Source organism: Hibiscus syriacus, unplaced genomic scaffold, assembly GCF_006381635.1.
Source record: "Hibiscus syriacus cultivar Baekdansim isolate YM2019G1 unplaced genomic scaffold, ASM638163v2 tig00113726_pilon, whole genome shotgun sequence".
NCBI lineage: Eukaryota > Viridiplantae > Streptophyta > Magnoliopsida > Malvales > Malvaceae > Hibiscus > Hibiscus syriacus.
Genome location: NW_024063472.1, coordinates 3727962 through 3750088, shown reverse-complemented (window position 1 = coordinate 3750088; position 22127 = coordinate 3727962). Strand labels below are relative to the sequence as shown.

The 22127-nt window shown below is 33.2% G+C and overlaps 3 protein-coding genes and 1 long non-coding RNA gene across 7 annotated transcripts; all 4 read left to right on the top strand.

The window, feature by feature from the left end:
• Positions 1-443: 443 nt before the first annotated feature.
• LOC120187875 lies at positions 444-1079 on the top strand. The gene is made up of 2 exons (XR_005522344.1): positions 444-573; positions 780-1079. It is a non-coding gene; the product is annotated as an uncharacterized LOC120187875 (long non-coding RNA).
• Positions 1080-1130: 51 nt separating this feature from the next.
• Positions 1131-1902, top strand: LOC120187873 (ESF1 homolog). Its single transcript, XM_039191475.1, has 2 exons — positions 1131-1408; positions 1632-1902. The coding sequence occupies exons 1-2, from the start codon at positions 1173-1175 to the stop codon at positions 1897-1899; spliced, it is 504 nt and encodes a 167-aa protein (XP_039047406.1). The 5' UTR covers positions 1131-1172; the 3' UTR covers positions 1900-1902.
• Positions 1903-3453: 1551 nt separating this feature from the next.
• On the top strand, positions 3454-4650 carry LOC120187874. Of its 2 annotated transcripts, XR_005522343.1 has the most exons (4): positions 3454-3787; positions 3909-4011; positions 4317-4444; positions 4628-4645. XR_005522343.1 is itself a non-coding variant. In XM_039191476.1 (3 exons), exons 1-3 carry the CDS (start codon positions 3536-3538, stop codon positions 4343-4345), a joined length of 384 nt encoding a protein of 127 aa, XP_039047407.1. In that variant the 5' UTR covers positions 3454-3535; the 3' UTR covers positions 4346-4650. The 2 variants fall into 2 exon arrangements, 1 of the variants encoding a protein (XP_039047407.1); XM_039191476.1 differs by having other exon boundaries at positions 4317-4650.
• Positions 4651-14073: 9423 nt separating this feature from the next.
• Positions 14074-20935, top strand: LOC120187846 (DDT domain-containing protein DDB_G0282237-like). 3 transcript variants are annotated; one of them, XM_039191448.1, is made up of 11 exons: positions 14074-14207; positions 15080-15209; positions 15568-15740; positions 17996-18435; positions 18518-18581; positions 18849-19195; positions 19333-19760; positions 19933-20098; positions 20190-20351; positions 20415-20503; positions 20587-20935. In XM_039191448.1, exons 2-11 carry the CDS (start codon positions 15097-15099, stop codon positions 20735-20737), a joined length of 2133 nt encoding a protein of 710 aa, XP_039047379.1. In that variant the 5' UTR covers positions 14074-14207; positions 15080-15096; the 3' UTR covers positions 20738-20935. The 3 variants fall into 3 exon arrangements, with proteins under 3 accessions (XP_039047379.1, XP_039047377.1, XP_039047378.1); XM_039191446.1 differs by having other exon boundaries at positions 19930-20098; XM_039191447.1 differs by having other exon boundaries at positions 14097-14207; positions 15036-15209; positions 19930-20098.
• Positions 20936-22127: the final 1192 nt, after the last annotated feature.

The window sequence follows — 22127 nt, the reverse complement described above, 5'->3', positions numbered from 1 at the left end:
TCGAATTAAAGGATTTTCCCTAATAAATAATTCGGAACAAACTTCAATAAATGAATTATATTTTAACTTTATATTCGATTTATAATTTCCACCATTTGTGACAATATATAAGTGACTAAGTACCAATTTTGGGTGCTATGGGGATGTTTATCATTCCTCATGCGTAATCGACTTCTGAATCCTTAAAAATGAATTTTTGAATAACGCAGACTAATTTTTGTCTTAAAAACGATTTTTTTAAAATTGTTTTAAAAGATGTTTTTAGGTATTCGACTTACCTAACCCAAAGATTGATGGCGACCCCAAAGATTGATGGCGACTTCTTTTCAATTTAATCAAATTAACTCAAAATCTCAATTTTTTTTCAAAATAAAGTCATAATTGTTTTTTTTAAACTTAATTATTTAAAAAAATGATTATGACACTAATAACTTCTTTGTTCAGGCACCTGCGAACTATGAGGGTTTAAATTTCCAAATCCAAGCACTGCAGCAAAGTAAAATTAATCTTTCTTGGGATGGAGATGAACCACAACGTGGGAAGATTCTGAAACGAAAACTCAATGATGAACAGGTTAGTGTGCATAATTTGTTTGCGAGCTGCTTTCTAATGGTTCATCTGTTGTCTGTGAAATTCAGTCTAAGATGTATGTTTCCTGCTTTTTTAATACTCCTGTCTACTGCCTTGTTGGCCGAAATTCAATTAAGCATTTCACGTGAAGTACTATATTTTGTTCTTTTATTTGGTTTGTCGAAGTTAAGACTGCTGTTTTCATGTAGCTGGCTGACTTGGAGTTAAAGGAGTTTCTAGCTTCTGACGAGAGTGAAAGTGATGATGACGAGAACGAAGAGACCACCAAGGATCAATCTGATAAGAAAAATAAGAAAAGAGACTTATACCGCGCCTTACTTCAGTCTGGTGATGGATCCGATGGAGATGGTGAGGAGGATGGCCAAGAAATCGAAGTCACTTACAATACTGGCCTGGAGGATATAAGTAAGCGTATCCTGGAGAAGAAAGATAAGGAAGCAGAAACCGTTTGGGAGGCCTATCTAAGGAAAAGACGGGAGAAAAAGAAGTCTGATATGGAACCTACGGAAGAACCTGATGACTTTTTCATCGAAGAGCCATCACTTAAGAAGAGTACGAAAGGAAGGAAGCAAAATGAAGATATGGAGAAGGAGGCTGAAGCAAGCAGAGCAGAACTTGAGTTACTACTCACTGATGACAAAGGAACTGATACTGGTCCTAAGGGATACAATCTGAAGGCTAAAAAGACCAAGGGGAAAACGCAAAAAGAAGTTTTAGATGAGAAAAAGATACCAGTTGTCGATGATGATCCACGATTTTCTGCTTTCTTTACTTCACCTCTCTATGCTTTGGATCCCACCGACCCACAGTTCAAAAGGTAACAGCAAACTTAATTTAATTATGAAAAAACCACAATATGTATATATTTAAAAAATGATGTGAGATAAATAAGGTTTCACTGAGTCTCAAATCTGGATGAAAATTTTGTTTTTGTTTCTCTAGTTTGAAATATCATGTTGATTTACTTCCATTTTGAGAGCTTCCTTGTCTTCTATTTGGGTTGTTGGCTGGCTAAAAAGCACAAGTGTTGTTTGTTGTGGGAGTGCAACCTATGCTCGACAAATATCCAAAAAGCGGCAGAAGGGAGAGCAGGAAGAAATGGTTGGAGAGGACACTAAGATACCCACTGATGCTCCTGGGATGAACGAAGCTGAGCGTGAGAAGTGCGATATTTTACCATCAAAGGAGAAGCATAACCTGTGTTCGATGGTGAGATCGGTTAAGATGAAGTTAAAACAAGTTCAACTGCCCTCGGGTGGTAAAAAGAAGCAGCATCAGGTTCATTCAAAGAAGGCAAAGAATAAATGAAACAGAGGCGTGTGCTTCATCGGAATATAATTTATGGCAAGTGAATGTAATTTGTGTACATTTTTATGTCATGGATAGGAGGGGGAGTGTCATTTAACCATCGTTTGGAACTGGGAATTGATTAAAAGTTTTGATACTGTCGAAGGGAATTGTTTTAAAATTTAGATAAATGCAACTCAAATCAAACATGTTAAAGAAAAGGTTTTCATTAATGTTTTGAAATTTGGAAAAAAAATTATGAAATTAATATTTCTTTACTTTACATTAATTGATGAATTAATCGACAAGAATGTGTGTGTTTTCAACCAAATCCCATTTTTGGAAATGTAAAATTTATTTTATAATAAATTTGTTTTATTTTCTAGTACCAATGGAAGATTACTTAATATTTTTAATTTAATTTTACTTAATCACTTATATAATTTAACTATTTTTATATGTTAATCAATATCATTGTTATTAACCCAAAAAGTATACTGTAATCTAATTAGTATTCATTAATTCTTCTGTTTTTTGCAGGTGTCTACCTAAAGTATTTTTTCTAGTTTAATTTTTACAATGGATTTACAATTTTGTTTCAATTGTTTTTTTAATTTTCAAAAATTAAACAATTGAAGTTATTTAAAAAACGTAAATTTGCATGAATTATGTGACCTTAGTGGTTAAAAGATTCGTTGTTATCTTTTGAGGTCACATATTTGAGTACCATGAATGCTAAAGGTATAAAATTTCATTGTCAAATGATTGAGAGTATTTAAATCAATACTATATTGTACTTACTTCCTACATTATTTTGACGACAATCAAAAGGTTAAATCAATGTAATGTACAAATCTAAAGATTTAATTTTTTTTGATCAATTTGAGATAAATATAAGTTAACATTTATTTAAAGATTTCAATTATTTTGATAATGATTGTTTATATTTACATACGAAACACGAATTCGAAAAGTTAAGGGATAACAATAATTTGACTATTGAAATTACTTTGTTCGTGTAATTTAAAATTTTAATTAAATATTTTGTTAGGAAGGAATTTAATTGATTATTTCATACGAATTCCACTGCTAAAATAATCAATTTAAAATTTAGGGGATGGTTGAGAAAGCTAAGGTAAAATTAAGATTACGATAAACTATGTTTTTAGTATTTAAATTATTAGTTTTGATCATTTTAGTATCTAAACTTTTAATTTTTTTAAAAATCATATTTAATGTTTAATTTTTATTTTATTTCAGTACCCTGTCATTAAAAACTTAATATGTTTAGTACTTAAACTATCAATTTTGGTCCGTTTTAGTACCTAAACTTTTAATTTTTTTCAAAACTTAACGTTAAATTTTGAACGGGTACCAAAATGAAATAAAAATTAAATTTTAAGTATAGTTTTAAAAAAAATAAAAGTTTAAGTATTAAAACAAATCAAAACTGATAATTTAAGTACAAAATACATAATTTACCCTTAAACTTAACCCTTAATCAGTTTGTCTCATGAACAATTAACGAAATCAAACTGCACTTTCCCTATCATTTAGGGACGCGTGACTTGTGATAGTCATAGTCCCGTTCAAGTCTAACACCGAGCACGATTACTATTCCAAACCAAGAAATCGCCACGTATTGTACTCCGACCGGATGTCGAACTCACCCGCCTCCTCCAACGAAGGCGATAAGCACCCCGCTAACAGCAAGGAGGCGGCTGTAGCTAAAACCGCTGGCTTCGTAGTCTTCTCGGGAATCGCTATGAGCATCCTTAAAACCCTAAACCCCTTCAAAAAAGAGAGAGATGCGACTTCACCATCTCAACAGCCAGCGGTTGAGTCGATTCAGTCCTCTCCAATCCCAGATTCCCCACCTCCTCTTTTCCCAGAACCCACTATCACCAAGGTATTTCAGAACCCACATTTCTGTTGTTTTTAATATTTTTTAGTTTTCGAGTTTTGTTTTGATACAAGTTTATTCGAGGGTTAGTGTTTACTACTTTTTAGTTGTTTTTTTTTTGGTGTAGAAAGCAGGTGGTTTATACGGAGCAAAAACTGCCAGAATACTCGGAACGAGTGATAGATATTGTGAAATGAGATACTCTTTGGGGTCTGTCCAGAAAATATGGGGTATGGCCTTTTCTTGATCTTCAATTCTTATGATGGAATTTACTTGACGAACAATCACTTTGAATTTTCTTTCTTCTGTTATGCTTCCAATTTGGTGCTCTAAATACATTTATAATAGATTATAATTTTGATATCAAACTATGATCATTTTTTCTACTCCAAAAATTTGCTTTAAAGGGCTAAAATTTGAACCCAGACCAAGTTTTCAGTGAAACTATAGGTATATTTTTAGTTTATAATTTGAAAATTTGATACAACATTTATGTAATTCAGATGAGACTGAAAATTTTGTGATCTGGTTTCAGGTTCCAATAGATGCAATCAAAGAGGCTAATGGCCTTACAGGGGATACCATCTATGCTGGCAAGAAGCCCATAATTCCATAAAGATGTTTGTATCACCTCATATCAGTTCTTCAGTTTTCCTTTTCTCAGTAGGCTATTAGGTTTGTACTTTTGCAAGTACATTTGTCCATTTAATTAATAATATGAACATGAGTAGATGACATGAGACCTTAGATTCAAATAGAGGTATGCTTGTAAGCTGTTCACGGTACTTCCATTCTAAATATTGTCTATTTTACTACATTTATTGTATGTATGTTCTTATTGTTTAGGTTCTGAATCTGCTCCTTGGCTATACTTCTTTATGCGTTGTCATGTATGTACAACTAAATATGATAGCCCATTGCTTTTTCCACCCTTGGTAATGTGCTGAATTCTCACAGAGATTAGATAGCTATTAGGGATGCTAATTTCAAAGCAAAAATTAAAAGATAGCTTACTCTTACCTGTTATAGAATTTTAGAGTAATGCATTTTTTAACAAAAATAAGCTACTCGAATTCCGTAGTAATAACTCTCACTCAATCTGCTTTAGAACTTGTCTATACAGTGTACAGAACAGTTATTACTTGCTGAAACAAGAAATGCATAATGAAACCTTGATAGCTATGCTTCAGTTTATGACATGTTGCCTTGTTTCACCAGCTACGGTTTCTTGACATCCATGAAATTCTATGAACTGATAGATTAATAGGTTAAAACATCTGAAGAAATCTAATTTTTGACATGCTCTTCCATTTGAGAATTTCGCTTCATTTATGTAGGATTCTTGGCTATATAAAGAACTAATCTTTTTTCTATTATTTTTCATTTGGTGCATATGATGTACAATTGCGAGGGGAAGGGGGGGGGGGGTTAAACCTTCCACCTCTATCCTACGTAAGAGAAAAAAACAATAGTTATTTGTTCAATGTGCAAGGTTATGGTTTATTTGTGGTTCTTGATAGCATTATACTGTATAATAATAATATGAGGTATTTCTTAATCCATAAGTAACATTTATCGAATTTGTGTATTGACTTGTGTAGATAAAGCTCATAGATACAATTACGGGAATTTGTGTATTGACTTGTGTAGATAAAGCTCATAGATACAATTACGGGATCCTTGTACATCAAGGCTGTGCTTGGTCATCATATTGTCAAGACGATGTAACTTAGGTTCCCACAAGTAGAATCGGTTAAAAGCAACCTAGTTTTAGAGTTAATTAGTGTAGTTGGCCACCTATCATGATAATAATAATAATGTTGTCAAGTAGATGTGTTTGTGGGTCGGATTGATCAGATTTATGCATATAATTAACATATTTTATGTTTGTTCAAGTTTGATCTAACCAAAATATGAATTTAAAGTTTTGTCCAAGTATGTTATTAAAAACTTTGATTAGATGAGGAGTTTAGAAACTCACGAAGATAAAAGAAAATATAAGAAAAGGAAAGAATATCTGAGAGGGATGCGTCCCTTTTTCTCCTAATGATCATTTATATAGTAGTGATTTTCCCAATCAAATAAGAGAAGAGATAGAGTTTAAATTATAGATTACATCGTTTTGACTTATCATAATCTTATTACAAAATAGAAGTAGATTTTAAATCATAGATTACATCCTTTTGGTTTAACCTAATCCTAGTACAAAATAGAGATCGAGTTTCAATGGAAGTATGAATGTCATATGTCCTATATGCTCTTTAAGTGTCTAAACTTAATTAAAATCCTCAGTTTCTCATATTTTGACCTATAAAATAAAAAATCTAACAAAAAGATTGGCTTATAAATAATTTAGGTCACTAAAACATATGAGAATCAATACAAAATATATACAAATTTATGACTTATCATGCATGTAACATGATCTGGTGCTAATAAGTCACTCTTAGCCATTAGTAAAAAATTTCACCTTTCAGTGAAGTGAAACCAATTAAGATTGACAGAACAAAGTCTAACATGAATCAAATTTCTACATTTGTTGATGAAATAGTCGTTTGAGCTTGCGTTTGAGAGGTCGAAAATACGTGATTTAGACATTTTAGGGTTCAATAGTCATCCATAGGGAGTGATAATAGGGTATATTTGGTCCAGTTCAATTCGGTTTTTCAATCAAATATGAATTGAATTACACTTTGCGGGTTTTAAAAAAATGGGAACCGAAACCGAATGACATAAATACCATGATTTTCGGTTTGGTTTGGTTCAATTCGACGGTTTTTGGTTGTTCTCTATTTTTCAAGCTCAACCTCCAAAAAAGCAAATTTAGAACTTAAATTGAGTGCAAATATATAAATTTAAATTTATAAAAATATTATTAGTTTTATTTATTTAAATTTGTATTATAATAAATTCAAAATGAATGTGTTTTGGATACTTATTATCTTTTATTTTTAATTCAATTTGGTTCAATTCAAACGCTTTCCAAATGGAAAAACCAAAACCAAATTGAATTGCATATTTATTTTTTAAATTGAACTGGAAACAAACCACAAATTGAAAACCCCAAACTAAACTAAATTGAATAATTTAGTTCAGATTGGTTTTTCAATTTTCTCAATTTCGTTGCTCATCCCTAAGGGATAGTGATTGTGGTGAGCTACAGTCGATGGTAGGAAACTTTGATTGAATTCAGAAGTTAAATTAATATTTATTTAAAATTCAATAGTTAAGTGATATTTTATTTAAAGTTTAAGGGTCAAATTAGTATTTTATTTAAAGTTTAAGGTCATGATTAAATGTGAATCCTTTTATTAATATGTCACATCATCAAACTAATGATATTTAATATCCCAATGATCGAAACTGTAACCCCCTAGACCCAGCCTAGGAGTTACAACTTAATCAGTGTGACCATGTTTATCACTTATATGATCCACGAATGAAAAATTTTAAATAAGTTGTTGTAAAAATGTTTACCAAATATAAAATCAGAAATAAACTCATGCCACACTTTAAGAAGGTTGAAAAGTAAATGTTAAACCGCATACAATGTATAATCGAAACAATACTTCCGATAGCCAAACTAGTTCTATATCTGGATAATCTAAAAAAGAAAGACAGAAATATAGTGAGCTACAAGGCTCAATGTGTCCTCAAAAATTTAATCAGGTAACACCATAACGCAGAAAAAATTTCAAGTATAAAATAATAAACAAAATAATAATCGACCAATATTAAAATTTAGATATTTTACCAGCAGAATGTCCCAACAGAAATTCACAATCTTACATTTCGTTCTGAATCAACATCATATGCACATTACCTTACAAAGAGACATCGAAAACTGAATACCAAAATCAGAATGGGAATTTAACCTCATATGAGGATCCCAAACAGGGTTAGGATGGAGATATAATCTCATACAGATGTGAGAACGGGGAATTAATTCCATGTAGATGTCAGAATGGGGAATTAATTTCATGCAGATGTCATAACGGGGATTATGCCCTTCATAGAGAATCCCATACATATATCATAAATGCATTAACATGCAAATTAATGATGGTGTCACAGTATTCAGAAGTCAGATATGACACGTATATATATATATATATATAATTAGATCACAAACATGTTTACAGATAGTAACATATAACATAACACGATAAATATATCTAACAGGTCAATGAGACACACCTATAAGAGAAAAATGCATATCGGATTGGCCTTACGTTTCCCACGTTAGTAATACTAGGTCCTGCGAAATTGAAACCTAAAACAGTACTAGTCTATGAACACAAAATCCATAATTCTAAAAGATTATAAAGTCACTAAATAATATTTACACGTATCTCGAGACAAACATGCAGAATCAAACTGAACTAAGCGAGAACGATCAGGGTCAACTAATGAATTATATTGAGAAGCGTGATCAGCTTCGAAAATCAATATCAGAAAGTGAGTCCAAAATTCCATAATTTACTTAATTAAATCATGACTTTAAGCAATAAATGATGCAAAATAGGGCTTTTGGATCAGAATTTGGCCAAATGGACTGCGAAAACAGACTCAGAACGTCGAAAAATCTAAATATAGGTGGTTTTAGAAAAAAAATCAACGGTCAAAAGTCAAAGTCAACGGTCAATTGATCGGTCAAACGAGTTGGGTCAATGGGTCAGTAAAACGGGTTGGGTCAACGGGTCGGTCAACAGATTGATCAAAAGGATCAGTGACCGGCCTAGCCGGTTCGGTCCAAGGGGAGACTGGTTCAGTCAGTCCAAATTGTCAGACGAATCCCACATGAGCACGACGACACGTGGGAGCGTGTGGAGACTTTACGGTGGCTGGAAAAATACCAAAATTTATAGAAAAATAATTTCAACTATGGGGAATCACTTACCGAGGTTAGTTTGTGAAAAAGATAGATAGAGATGGGGGTTTTTAGCGTATCCCGAACATTCAAAACTTCATCGATTATAAACATTGATGGTAAATGGAAATCCAAGGACACTAGACGAACGGGGTTGACGAGACAAATATAATGATACCAAAGGTGTTGAACACCTTCTCTCGGTTAGTAACGAATCGAAAAAAAATCAAAAATGCTTTGTTGAGAGATAAAATAGAGAGAACCGACAAAGGTGTCCATTTTTTCAAAATATCAAATGGTAATCGTGAATGCAAGTTTTGGGTATTTAAACCCTAAATTTTATGGGTTAATTACAACCCAAAGCCCCATAGTTTTAAAGAGTTCCCAAATAGACTAGTAAACTTACCAACACTTCAAGTTAACCCAAATTTTGGGGTGTTACAACTCTCCCCCTATAAGAAAATTTTGACCTAGAAATTTTAGCTGATAGAAAAAGATGAGGAAACAACATCCTCACAGACACTAGAGGAGCTGAAATGACCAAATTGTCGGATGAATCTGACGTGCGCACGGCGACGCATGGGAGTGTATGAGGGACTTTACGGTGGCAAAAAATACCAAAATTTGAAGAAAAATAATTTCAACTATGGGGAATCACTTACCGGGTTAGTTTGCGAAAAAGATAGACGGAGATGGGGGTTTTAGCGAATCCCGAACATTCGAAACTTCACCGATTGCAAATAGTGATGGTGAATGGAAATCCAATGACACCAGATGAATGGGGTAGACGAGACAAACATAATGATACTGGAGGTGTTAAACAGCTCCCTTCGGTTAGCAACGAATCGAAGAAAAACCAAAAACATTTTGTTGAGAGAGAAAATAGAGAGATGATTAACTAAGGTGTCCGTTTTTTTTTCAAAATACCAAATGGTAAACATGAATGTAGGTTTTGGGTATTCAAAACCCAAAATTTATAGGTTAATTACAACCCAAAGCCCCATATTTTTAAAGAGTTCCCAAATAGACTAGTAAACTTACCAACACTTCAATTTAACCCAATTTTTTGGGGTGTTACAACTCTCCCCTTTAAGAAAATTTTGATCTAAAAATTTTAGTTGACAGAAAAAGATGAGGAAACAACATCCTCACAGACACTAGAGTCGCTGAAATGACCTTAAGAAACTATGATTACCCTATAGTATTTTAACTGTCGATATTCATATGATTCTCAGAACTTTATCCTCACATATAAGTATTTGAATATATTTTTTAACTGAAATCAGATCTTAGTTCAAGTCTTAACAAAAACAACATAATATGTTGGTAACAATTAATCACGAACACGCTCAAGCTCTAGCAGTATCTCATGACGTTATGCAATTAGTCCTGTTCATCACATAATCTGTCAAGGAGTAAACCTTAATCAACAATAAATGATCCCTCCAATCATATCAGAACACTATAATACAACATTTCAGCTTATCTTCCAGTATCTGAGTAATCCGTTCAACAACCCACAAGTTTGAGGATAATAAATGGTATTGAAATTTTAATCGCGGACACAAAGCCTTAGGAATAGTCTTTTGAATCGTTACATAAATCCCAGATCTCGGTCATTCACTATAGACATGGAAAACTCATCAAAATGAAATAATATTAAAAGTAAACAACCCAATTAGTTACCAGAAATATAACCGGTTCGAACCAGAATAAAATAAACAGACTTGTTGAGATGATCGATAAAGTACAGACTGAGTCTTACTTTGATAGAGTCAAAGGCAATCTACTAAGAAAGTCTATAGTTACTCATTCACAAATCCATTTTGAAGTTTGTATGAGTTGAAATAAAATTATTGTTTTCATACTTTCAGAGTAATTCCTGAAATTAACTCCCCTAGTGATAGTCTAAATCAATGTAATACAGATGTTATATCCTTTCGATTTTTAGAATATAGACAATACACGAGAAATTCTTATATCTAGTCTCATTCAGAATACTTCAGAACCTATACTCATGTTTTAGGACAATGAATATCACATACAGAGTTAATAATTCCTAAGGAAGATGAATAATAGTGTCGAAACACTTTTCCCAAGTCAAATTGAATTAAAACAATGCAAATATCATATTTATTAATCAAATGAGGAAAATATTAGTAGATAACAGAATTAATCTACAGAGGATTTAAAGGAATTCAAAATGGTTCATATCAAAATAATATTCCATTCTGGAATGTCAAACTTTACACAAATTTTTGGCAGAATAAAACTCGAACATAATATTACTTAAAAATCATTCTTGTACATAGGAAACCACAATGTGACAGAATATTCGAGACCATATAGCCAAAGTGGTCATATATATGGATAATATGAAAAAGGAAGACATAAAAGAGTGAGCTACAAGGCTCAATGTATCCTCTAAAATTTAATCAGGCAACACCGCAACGCAGAAAAAATTTCAAGTGTAAAATAATAATCGACCAATATTAAAATTTAGATAGTTTACCAGTAGAATATCCCAAAAAAATTCATAATCTTACATTTTGTTCTGAATCAACAACATATGCACATTACCTTACAAGGAGACATCGAAAACTGGATACCAAAATCAGAATGAGAATTTAGCCCTCATTTGAAGATCCTAAACAGAGTCAGGATGGATATATAATCTTATGCAGATGTCAGAATGGGGAATTAATCCCATGCAAATGTCAGAAACGACGAATTACTCTCATGCAGATGTCTGAACGGGGAGTTTATCCCATATAGATGTCAGAACAAGGAATTAATCCCATGCAGATGTCAGAGAAAAGAATTAATCCTATGTAGATGTCAGAGATAAGAATTAATCCCATGCATATGTCAGAACGAGGAATTCATCTCATACAGATGTTAGAACGGGGAATTAATCCTATGTAGATGTCAGAACAGGGATTATGCCCTCCACGGAGGATCCCATGCAGAAATCATAAATGCATCAACATGCAAATTAATGATGGTGTCACAATATTCAGAAGTCATATACATCGTGTGTATATATATATATATATATATATAATCAGATCACAAACATGTTTACAGATAACAACATATAACATAACATGTTAAATATATCAAATAGGTTAAGAGTTCACACCTATAAGAGAAAACTGCATATCGACCAAGCCTTATGTTTCCCACGTTAGTAGTACTAGGTCTTGTAGAATGAGAACCTAAAACAATACTAGTCTATGAACTCAGAATTCATAATTCTAAACGGTAAAAGACTATAACGTCATTAAATAATACTTACACATATCTCGAGACAAACATGCATAATCGAATTGAGCTGAGTGAGAACGGTCAGGGTCAATTGATGAGTGATGCTGAGAAGTGTGATCACCTTCGGAAATCAATATCAGAAAGTGAATCCATAATTCCATAATTTACTTAATTAAATCCTGACTTTAAGCAATAAATGATGCAAAACAGGGCTTTTGGGTCAGAATTTGGCCAAGCAAACTGCGAAAACAGACTCAGGACGTCGAAAAACATAAAGACAGATGGTTTATAAAAAAAATCAACAGTCAAAGTAAACGGTCAAAAGTTAAAGTTAACGTCAACAGATCGATTAAACGAGTCAATAGGTCATTGATCGGCCCAGCTGGTTCGGTCCAAGGGGTGACTAGTTCAGTCGGTCCAAATTGTCGAACGAATCCCACGCGCGCACGACAACCCATGGGGGACTTTACGGTGGCTGGAAAAATACCAAAATTTGCAACAACAAAAAAATTTCCAACTATAGGGATTTACTTATCGGGGTCAGTTTGTGGAAAAGATCGATGGAGATAGGGTTTTTAGTGAATCCTGAACATTCAAAACTTCACCGATTGGAAATGGTGATGGTGAACGAAAATCCAAGGACACAGGACGAACATGGTCGACGAGACAAACGCAATGATACTGAAGGTTTCAAACACCTCCCGGTTAGCAACGAATCGAAGAAAAACAAAAAAAACGTTTTGTTGAGAGAGAAAATAGAGTGAGAATCGACTAAGGTGCCTATTTTTTTTTTCAAAATACCGAATGGTAATCGTGAATGCATGTTTTGGTTCAAACCCTAAATTTATGGGTTAATTACAACCCAAAGCCCCATATTTTTAAAGAGTTCCCAATTTTTGGGTGTTACAGAAACATTATAAAATTATAACGTAAGTGACCAAAATGTTAGTTTTTTGAAATTTGACGATCAAAAGTAAACACTTATAAAACAAAAGGGACCAATTCAATAAATGATCCTATATTCAATTATGTGACTTTCCAAGTACACTGATCGAAATTGGTTTCTGTTTATTTTTCCCGTAAGCTCCACCGATTGCAAAATCTAAAAGGTTGCTCACTTTATCATGGTAATTAAATGGTTATGAGGGTCCTAAACAAGGGCAAAATTAATAGTATGACGATATTAGAATCCTATTAAGCACTTAATAGACGAGTGTCAAGTGAAAGAATAATTTCAATAGTATTAATTTTAACTTCGAAATATTTTATAGTTAGATTGTCAAAATGAAAAACACATTAATAGTTGGAGATGTTAATTTATTAATTATATATTTTTGAGGACCTAGAAACAGATATTAATATTAACTTGAGAGATATTACATACATTTCCTATAGATATCATTGATCAAAATGAAAAACACATTAATAGTTGGAGATGTTAGATAGTTATTATCAATTAATAATTGATAATAATACTTAAATTATTATATTTAACTTAAATTTTAAATTAAATATTTTAAATATTTAAATATAATAAATAATTATTTATTATTAAATTATAAATAATTCTTTAATAAATTATAAATAATACTTTAAATCTTTCAATATCATTTAATTTAAATATTATTTAAATAATAATATATAATTAATATATATTATAAGAATTATATAATAATAAAATATATAATATTATTCTTAATAATATCTTACTGATATTATATATCTTAATAATACTATATAGACTTAATAATACTATATAGAAATATAGATTTATTTATATAGAAATATAGATTTATAAATATTATTAATTTATATTAATTAATAATAATAAAAAATATTATAAATTAATAATTGATAATTATAAGGTAATATATATTCAATTATTTTTAATCAATTGATAATACATATATTTTCTACATATATCATTGTTCAAAATAAAGACATCTAAAAAGATTAATATTTCATTTAATCACTGAAATCATTTGATGTTGTGTTTAGCTTTTTTTATTTAATCAACAAAATCGAAAAAAATACAATCCTAACCTATTAATTTTATAGTTTTTGAGGGACCTCAAATATAAATACAAAATTAATAATCACACCCTCTCTCTAAATAAGTTATAAATGCATTTTCCACGACGAGCGTCGGCCTTCCAAGGAGAGAGGAGTGTGTAGCTAGAGAGAGAAAAACGTGAGAACTTTCTCTTTCCCTTCCAATAAAATTCAAAACTAAACCAAAAAAATCTACGGGAAAAAAAAACTGCGACCGCTAAGCTTAATACATTCCCTGTAAGATTTATCAATCTTTAGATTTCTCTTTGGCGTTTTCAACTGATTTTCTTTTGCATGCCAAAGTTTTTTTATTACTATTTATTTATTTTTGCTGTGGCGGGAACCTGAGCTTTTGTTCTACTATGGCCGATTTTGTTGTTTTTTTTTCTTTGATATATATGTTTTTTATTTGATTGAGGATTTCATCTGTTTTTATGCTCATATTTTTGCAGGAAACATTGCTTGGTAAGTAACCTCTTTGTTCGTGTTTGTGTCTATTGAATGCTTTTAGCTTTTATTTATTTAAAAGAACGAAAATAAGCATTTTAGGGTTTCATGCTTTTACTTCTGGGCGATATTGTTATTTCCTCAAATGGGTCTTTCTGGATTCTGATTTTTGAAGAAATTTATGAAGGGACGCTGGGATTTCAAGTATTCAACGATGTTTTGGGTTTTTAATTAAAAAAGGAGCAATGCTATTGTACATTTTCTCGGTCCATCACCACACTGCATTGCGCTTGCAGTTTCAATCAATAATATTTGCTTATTATAGAAAATGCTATTGTACATATTTTTCTGTCGTTAATATATAAAACTCTGATTCACAGCATTTTCTTCTTAATCTTTTGTTTTGTATTGTTTGATTGGGAGCAGAATTGCTTAAGCCCTGTCATTTAATCATTTCAATCCAATAACATATATATGACCACAATTCTGATATCACGTGTGTTTTGTATGGTAAATTGTTTTATCTAGAGGCTAAATGATATTGTCATGGAGAAAACTGAAATCTTGTTGAGTGTCACTTTTTCTGTCTTATGCTTATTTAGTTGACTTTGGTTGCAGACACAGAATTATCTCTTGTTCTGTGTTCTTGGTGCATTGGTCAGAGGAAGCAGCTTGGGAAATGCCTATCTTCAAGAGGAAGCCTTTTGGTTTAGCAAAACCACCAGAAGATTTGGAATCCTCTGAGCTTGTATACCAAGTTCGTTTCACCAAAGAGATTTTTCGAGATTATCAGTATCCTCAGTTGAAGTACTCCAAAGTACTTATATTCATTTTTTTCCTTTGGTTTTTATAGTATCCTCTTTTTGGTTCTTGCAAAACTAATTGCAGTTTAAGGTATTTGAATCTTCCTTCCTTTACCCAGAGAATAAATAAAAGTATATATCATGCTTTCTTGGATTTGTGTTATTGAATTTATTATGTTTTCTAACCCCTGATCACTCCAATTCATATTTGCTCAGTAAAGACTGGACTCTTTCCTAATGACCAGAAGCAAATGCTTTATTTCATTCTCAAAATTTTTGCCCTTTCCAAGCTAGTCATACTTGACAAGAGGTGGTGTTACACATTTATTTTCCTCAACATAGATCAGAGAGTATCTGAACCGGATTAATTTATATCGTGAGAGAGTTTGGATGTGTAAGTCTACTGGAAAATCTAACTTGACTTATGAAGAGGCCTTGGTGTCGGAAAAACATGCAATTCAAAAGGTTCAACAGCTACCCAATGAGCTAGTGGCACCTGCATTGCGAATTATACAATATAGTAAGAATCATTTAGCCACTTTACCAGTTAAAGCTGTAGTAGTTATTCTTATTCCTTTTACACAACATTTTTGGTTTGTACTTTGATGTTACTAATTTCAGCGGATAATTTATAATAAGAAATATTTGATTTACCCCTGAAAAAAGAGATATTCTTGGGTCAGATCTAAATCTTGAACTATTTTATCTTATGTGGTTTATGCCATAATTGGATTGTAGTTGTAGGTATAGCTGATTAAAGTCATGAGTCCCTTAGTGCACTGGTGGAACTGGGTTTAATATTCATTGATAACAGTAATTCACTTGCAATCTTGTACAGCAGTTGTTGTATCCTTCACTGAAAAGCACCTTTTATGGATTTTGTTTCTGGGAAATATTGTATAGAGAAATTTTAGCAGTTGCATATAATTGTATTACTGGTAAGGTCTGGGAATTTTTGATAAAGTGTACTTTTTAGAATCTTTCTCGTTATCGCCTAGTTGTTGACTTCCTTAAAAGTATGATCTGGAGGATGGTTTATGACTCTTAACTTTGAGAAATTAGAAAATAGCAATCAGATTATTGGTGCTTTTACTTGATATATTTGTGTATGCACAGTTGTGCTGTTTGTTTTTGTTGTCTGACTAAAAGATGTATCGGTTCGATATTGTATGCCTAGGAGCAGTTTTCAGAGTTGTGTAGAGATTAATATTATTTGTGGGATAGTTTTACGTCTTGTTTCATAGAAGGTAGAAAAGAGAAGAACAGAAGTAAGAAAGGATTTTCTAATGGCTGGAAAATGATTATTTTGCTAAAATTGCATCATTCATAAATGGTACTAGATAAGATAACTGAGCTGCTATAATTTCAGCTAAAGTGAACGGATGACTGCACTGATCTTTAACTAGTGTAATGTGTGTGTGTGTTTTGAAAGAGTAAGTATCCTGATATAATAGTGATAAGATATAAGGTGTTTTGGTTGCTCTAATTCTAGCAGTTTGTGGAAGTTTGAACTAAGCACTAGATTATTAGGAGTTATCAAAACCGTTGGTGAGATGTGCTATAACTAAACTATTCTTTTGCCTTATACAAGAATCTGATAAATGAAAGCTGCAATAAATTTATGGTAATGGATTTTTCTTGATTCATGCCCTTACACATGATCTATAGATATATTTCCTATGTATGATTAAGTTGATTGTTGCATGATACTTTGTATGTGTTACAATCATCATAAAAGTAAATTTAGTTGCAGAGGTATGTAAGTGACTGGTGCTAGTGGTAATCTCGAAATTGTGGTTTATGTGATGAATGATTAGGGGATCTTACCTTAGATTTTTAGGGGAAACAGAAAAATATTCATCTGCTGTTTGAAAGGGGGAAAATAAATAAAGAAAGAGTGAGAAAGAAAAGAAGACAACTTTGCGCATAGCCTTTGCGAAACTCTCTTAGTTTTCCAAATTTAGTTGCAGAGGTATGTGAGTGACTGGTGCTAATAGTAATCTCGAAATTGTGGTTTATGTGATGAATTATTAGGGGATCTTACCTTTAGATTGTTAGGGGAAACAGAAAAATATTCATCTGCTGTTTGAAAGGGGGAAAATAAATAAAGAGTGAAAGAAAGAAAAGAAGACAACTTTGTGCATAGCCTTTGCGAAACTCTCTTAGTTTTCCAAATTTAGTTGCAGAGGTATGTGAGTGACTGGTGCTAATAGTAATCTTGAAATTGTGGTTTATGTGATGAATGATTAGGGGATCTTACCTTTAGATTGTTAGGGGAAACAGAAAAAAATATTCATCTGCTGTTTGAAAGGGGGAAAATAAATAAAGAAAAAATGAAAGAAAGAAAAGAAGACAACTTTGTGCATAGCCTTTGCGAAACTCTCTTAGTTTTCCAAATCTAGTTGCAGAGGTATGTGAGTGACTGGTGCTAATAATAATCTCGAAATTGTGGTTTATGTGATGAATGATTAGGGGATCTTACCTTTAGATTGTTAGGGGAAACAGAAAAATATTCATCTGCTGTTTGAAAGGGGGAAAATAAATAAAGAAAGAGTGAAAGAAAGAGTGAAAGAAAGAAAAGAAGACAACTTTGTTCATAGCCTTTGCGAAACCCATTTAGTTTTCCAAAATTGTGCTTCAGTTTGTATTTATTTTTGGAGTTTTAGTATTTTCAGTTGTTTTTCTTGTTCATTCTAACTTCTATTTTTTGCTTAATCTGATTCTTTTCGCAACTCTTGTGCAACTCTGTCAAATAACCTGCTGCCTTTTTCGCAGGTATGCTGTCACTGAGAGATCTTGCTGATCTAATATCCAAAAAGTTGCAGAAAGATCTGTTTGTGGGTGCTGAATTGCATGGAAAGAAGGATGGTGACCTATACCCTTGCAGAGTGTTAAAAATTGTGGAGAATAATAGTGGCAAAATACAATATGAGGTAGCATTGCTTGGAAAAGATAAGAAAATAACAGAAAACATAATATTACATGGAGATGATCTGGTGTGGAAGAAAACACCCTTCAGCAGAAATATTTTGAAGTCTTTTATTAGGGAGTCGACATGCCGAAGTATTCCTTGGGCGATCCATGAAAAACTGGCACAGAAACATGGTATATCAACAGACCCTCCAGAGGAGTTGCGAAGCAGATTTTTCTTTCAAGATGGACAGCTGGTTAACAAAACAAAGAAAAGGAAAAATGAAAATAGAAATAATGTTGGGGTAATCATACATGTTTATGGTACTCAGTTTAGGATCTTTATTTTATAATATGTTGTTTTGTCTCATAATTTCTCATGAACAGGAAGCAAATGGAGATTCTGGGAAATCCAAAAGGAAGAAAGGAGAAACTGGAAACCCTGATGCTGGTAAGGAGCAAGTTGAAAATCAATTTCTTTTCTACGTGTCTTGTATTTGTTTGGGGAGATTATTGCCTGGCAGTTTTAAGGTTTTGTTTTTTCTTTATCCTTTCAGACCTTTCCTCCTTCCTTGGTTTTGTTTGTTGTCTATTTGTGTGTGTTTTACTATTTATTTTTTGGGGAGTGGGGGAAGGTTATGCCATTTTTCCGTATGCAATGCTACATCACTGTTTTTAATTTTTCACTTATTCTGATTATTCCAACTTTAATTCACAGAAAGTAATCAGCCTGAGGAAGAACCTATCAAATATCCAATTGATGACCTGCTGGTGAAGCCTGGTCCTGATGATCCACAATTTACTGATCGACCCTCTCTCTCAAGGGATTTCAATGTTCCAATGGATTGCGTTGGGGATCTTTTGATGGCTTGGGATTTTTGTTCTTCATTTAGTCGGGTGCTCAATTTATGGCCATTCTCTCTTGAAGATTTTGAAAATGCCATCTGTCACAAGGATAGTAATTTGGTTCTCGTTGTGGAAACACATTCAGCTCTACTTCGATTACTCATAAAAGATGGTGGTGAATATTCATTTACTTTACAGAAGAAAAAGCGAAAGCCGAAGGTCAGAATATTGTTGAAATTTACATTTAATACTGTCTAGATGAACTTTTTTCGTTTTCTGCATGAAAATCTCTTTATTTCCCTCCCATGTGAAACCTCCCTTGCTCATGCTTTGTCTTTTGACTGTTTTTGTTTCAGATTTCACTCGTCACTTGGACTGAGTATATCTGTGATTTCTTGGAAATGATCAACATCACTGAATTATGTTCTTATGTGAGCACTATAAAGAGGGGCCATTACGGGCTTTTGGAGGCTAATTCCAAGTTAGCAATTTTGTGTGAATTGGTTTGTCATGCCCTTAGAACTGATGCTATTAGAGGGAAGTTGGATGAGCTCATTGAGCAGCGGCAGGCACTTGGAGCCACAATAAGAGGGGAATCTTTGGAATATGCTAGAAAGAAACGAGAAGAAAAAGAACAGTTGAAAAACGAGCCTGATGCATTAGTAAAGGAAAATAGTATGGAAAGCACAGGAAGCAATCCTCAAATTGCAGAAAATGGAGATCAGACTGCAGAGCTGGAGGAGGGGGTTATTTCATCTAGACAAAGCAATGCATTTCATAATAGGTACGGGCTGCTTATTTTTTAGGCATAAAGATTGTTACAGAGATTTGCTTGATGCATTTGCCGTTTGTTTTTGATTTATTTAAGGAAAAAGTAAGAGCTTAGTAAAAACACCAATCAAATGGAGCCAGGGGTTCACGCACCCTAGTTGTGTTGTTTCTTCTTTGTACAGCAGGAAACAATTAAACGGGCAATTGAAGAAAGCAGAGAAGCAAAATGTGGATCCAAAAGCCGAAACAGAAAATACGACGAACTCAAATGAGAAGGAAGCACAGAAGCAGCTAAATGGTGAAAAAAAGGAAGATCAGGAGAAGAAGAGTAAAGAAAAGAGGGAACAGAGGGTTCAGTCTTATCTCCTTGCTCTCTAATCTTATGTGATGTTTGTGTATATTTTGCTTTGCTCTTGTTTCATTAACATTATTTGTACAACAGAAGGAATACTTTCAACGCGAGATTGAGAAACGAAACATTCGTACTAATCCCTTGGGTAAAGACAGAGACTACAACAGATTTTGGTGGTTTAGGCGAGATGGGAGGATATTCATCGAGAGTTGTGATTCAAAGCAGTGGGGCTATTATAGTGCCAAGGAAGAGGTATGTTCCATTTATAGTTTTAATTCTTCTGTTGAAAAGATTTAACCAAAGCTTGACGGACAGGTTGATCTACTTATAAGTTCACTGAATCCCAAGGGAGAGAGGGAGAAAGCTCTTCAAAAGCAGCTGGAAAAATTATATGACAAGATCAGGTGAGAGTGTCATCTAGTTTTTCCTTTGTAGTACAAATGGAGCTGTTTTCCTTCTCTAATAAATAGGGTTTTGACATTTGCAGCGTGGAATTGCAAAAAAGATCGAAGGACTTGGCTCAGAAGATTGCGTTGGAAGAGGCGGTGCTGCGGAGATCGACTCGTGTTCGAGCACCACCTCGGGAAAATCCTGCAAATGCATTCCTCAAGTATATGAACAAGTGGAAAGAAGACTAGGAAAAACTTCTTGTGAGGTCGATAACTATAAGTCGGTGCCTGTTTGAAGTGGTAGTTAGCATGAGATTAACATTGTGTTGGAAGAAGAGGAACTGGGATGGTGCCTTTTTTTGGTTGTTAAATCCATTCCTCTTTTATTTACAAAGCCGCCAACCCCTAAATCTCATTCTTTTTATCGCTTTTGTTAACCAGCCTTTACAAATTTCTGGGATTCGAATCATAACACACTTCTCTGTTACATGCATTGATTATTTTTATTTTCTTGAAAATAAATCTATATATAATATTAAAATTATTAATATTAATATCAAACACAAATTTTAACTTAAATATTGTTTCTCAACCATAAAATAAATATTTAGCTTGCTTAAATTGAATTTTGACCGATCAATGGTCAACTCTGACCAAAGTCAACGGGTTGGGTCAAAGGTTTGGGTCGAGTTAACCGTTCAGGTCGGGCAGACGGGTCTGACCTGTTCCAGAAATTTCTTGGACGGACCGGAGACTCCCACGCGCACTGTCGGTGCGTGCGGCAGCGTTTGGAACTATTTCTATTGGACGATCACTCCCAACACAACCATGAATTCATTTACACCCAAAACCAATCCAATATCACACTTAAACCATACCAAACTCACGTACAAATCAATCGGAACTTACCCAAACGACGGACCAACGATGGCACGTCCACGGTGAACAAAATCGATCAGGTTTCAAGCACGATGTCGGTGAGTCCAATGGTGCAGGCAGTGAGGCGAGACAACGCCAGTGGCAGCCGGAATAATCAAAAATGAGTGGGGGGTTTCGACAGACTTTCCCGATGTGATTTACAGCGAATGACGCCGATTCAGAACATGCTAGAGGTCGGGTTTTGATTAACGTTCAATGCTGAGTCTATAGGTGGTGTCGGAGCGACAAATGGTGGTCGGACGGTGACGGAATGTGGTGGAAAAAGAGGGTCGATGGGGAGATGGATTTGGGGTTAATTTTTGGGGGAAAATCAGATTGATTAGGGAAAAGGGTTTAATTTTTTACTGATAATAAAAATGGATAAATTCAGGTTCTAATCCCTAAACTTCCTATTATTCATACTTTAACCTCTAAATTTCTAAAAATTATCAATTTAATCATGTAATTGAATTTAAAAATGATTTTAACGTCTTAATTAAAATTGGGGTGTGACAATTCTCCCCTTCTTAAAATAATTTCATCTTCGAAATTCATTCAGGTCACAGAAATTCAGAAATGAAGTTTCCATCAGTTCTTCCATATCTTCACGTAGTTTTTACAAAAGTACAGGTCCTTTACTAATCCTTAACCAGCTGAGTATACATTTCCATTAGAACTCTACCTCATTCCAATTAAAGAATCATAACAAAATTATCCTCGT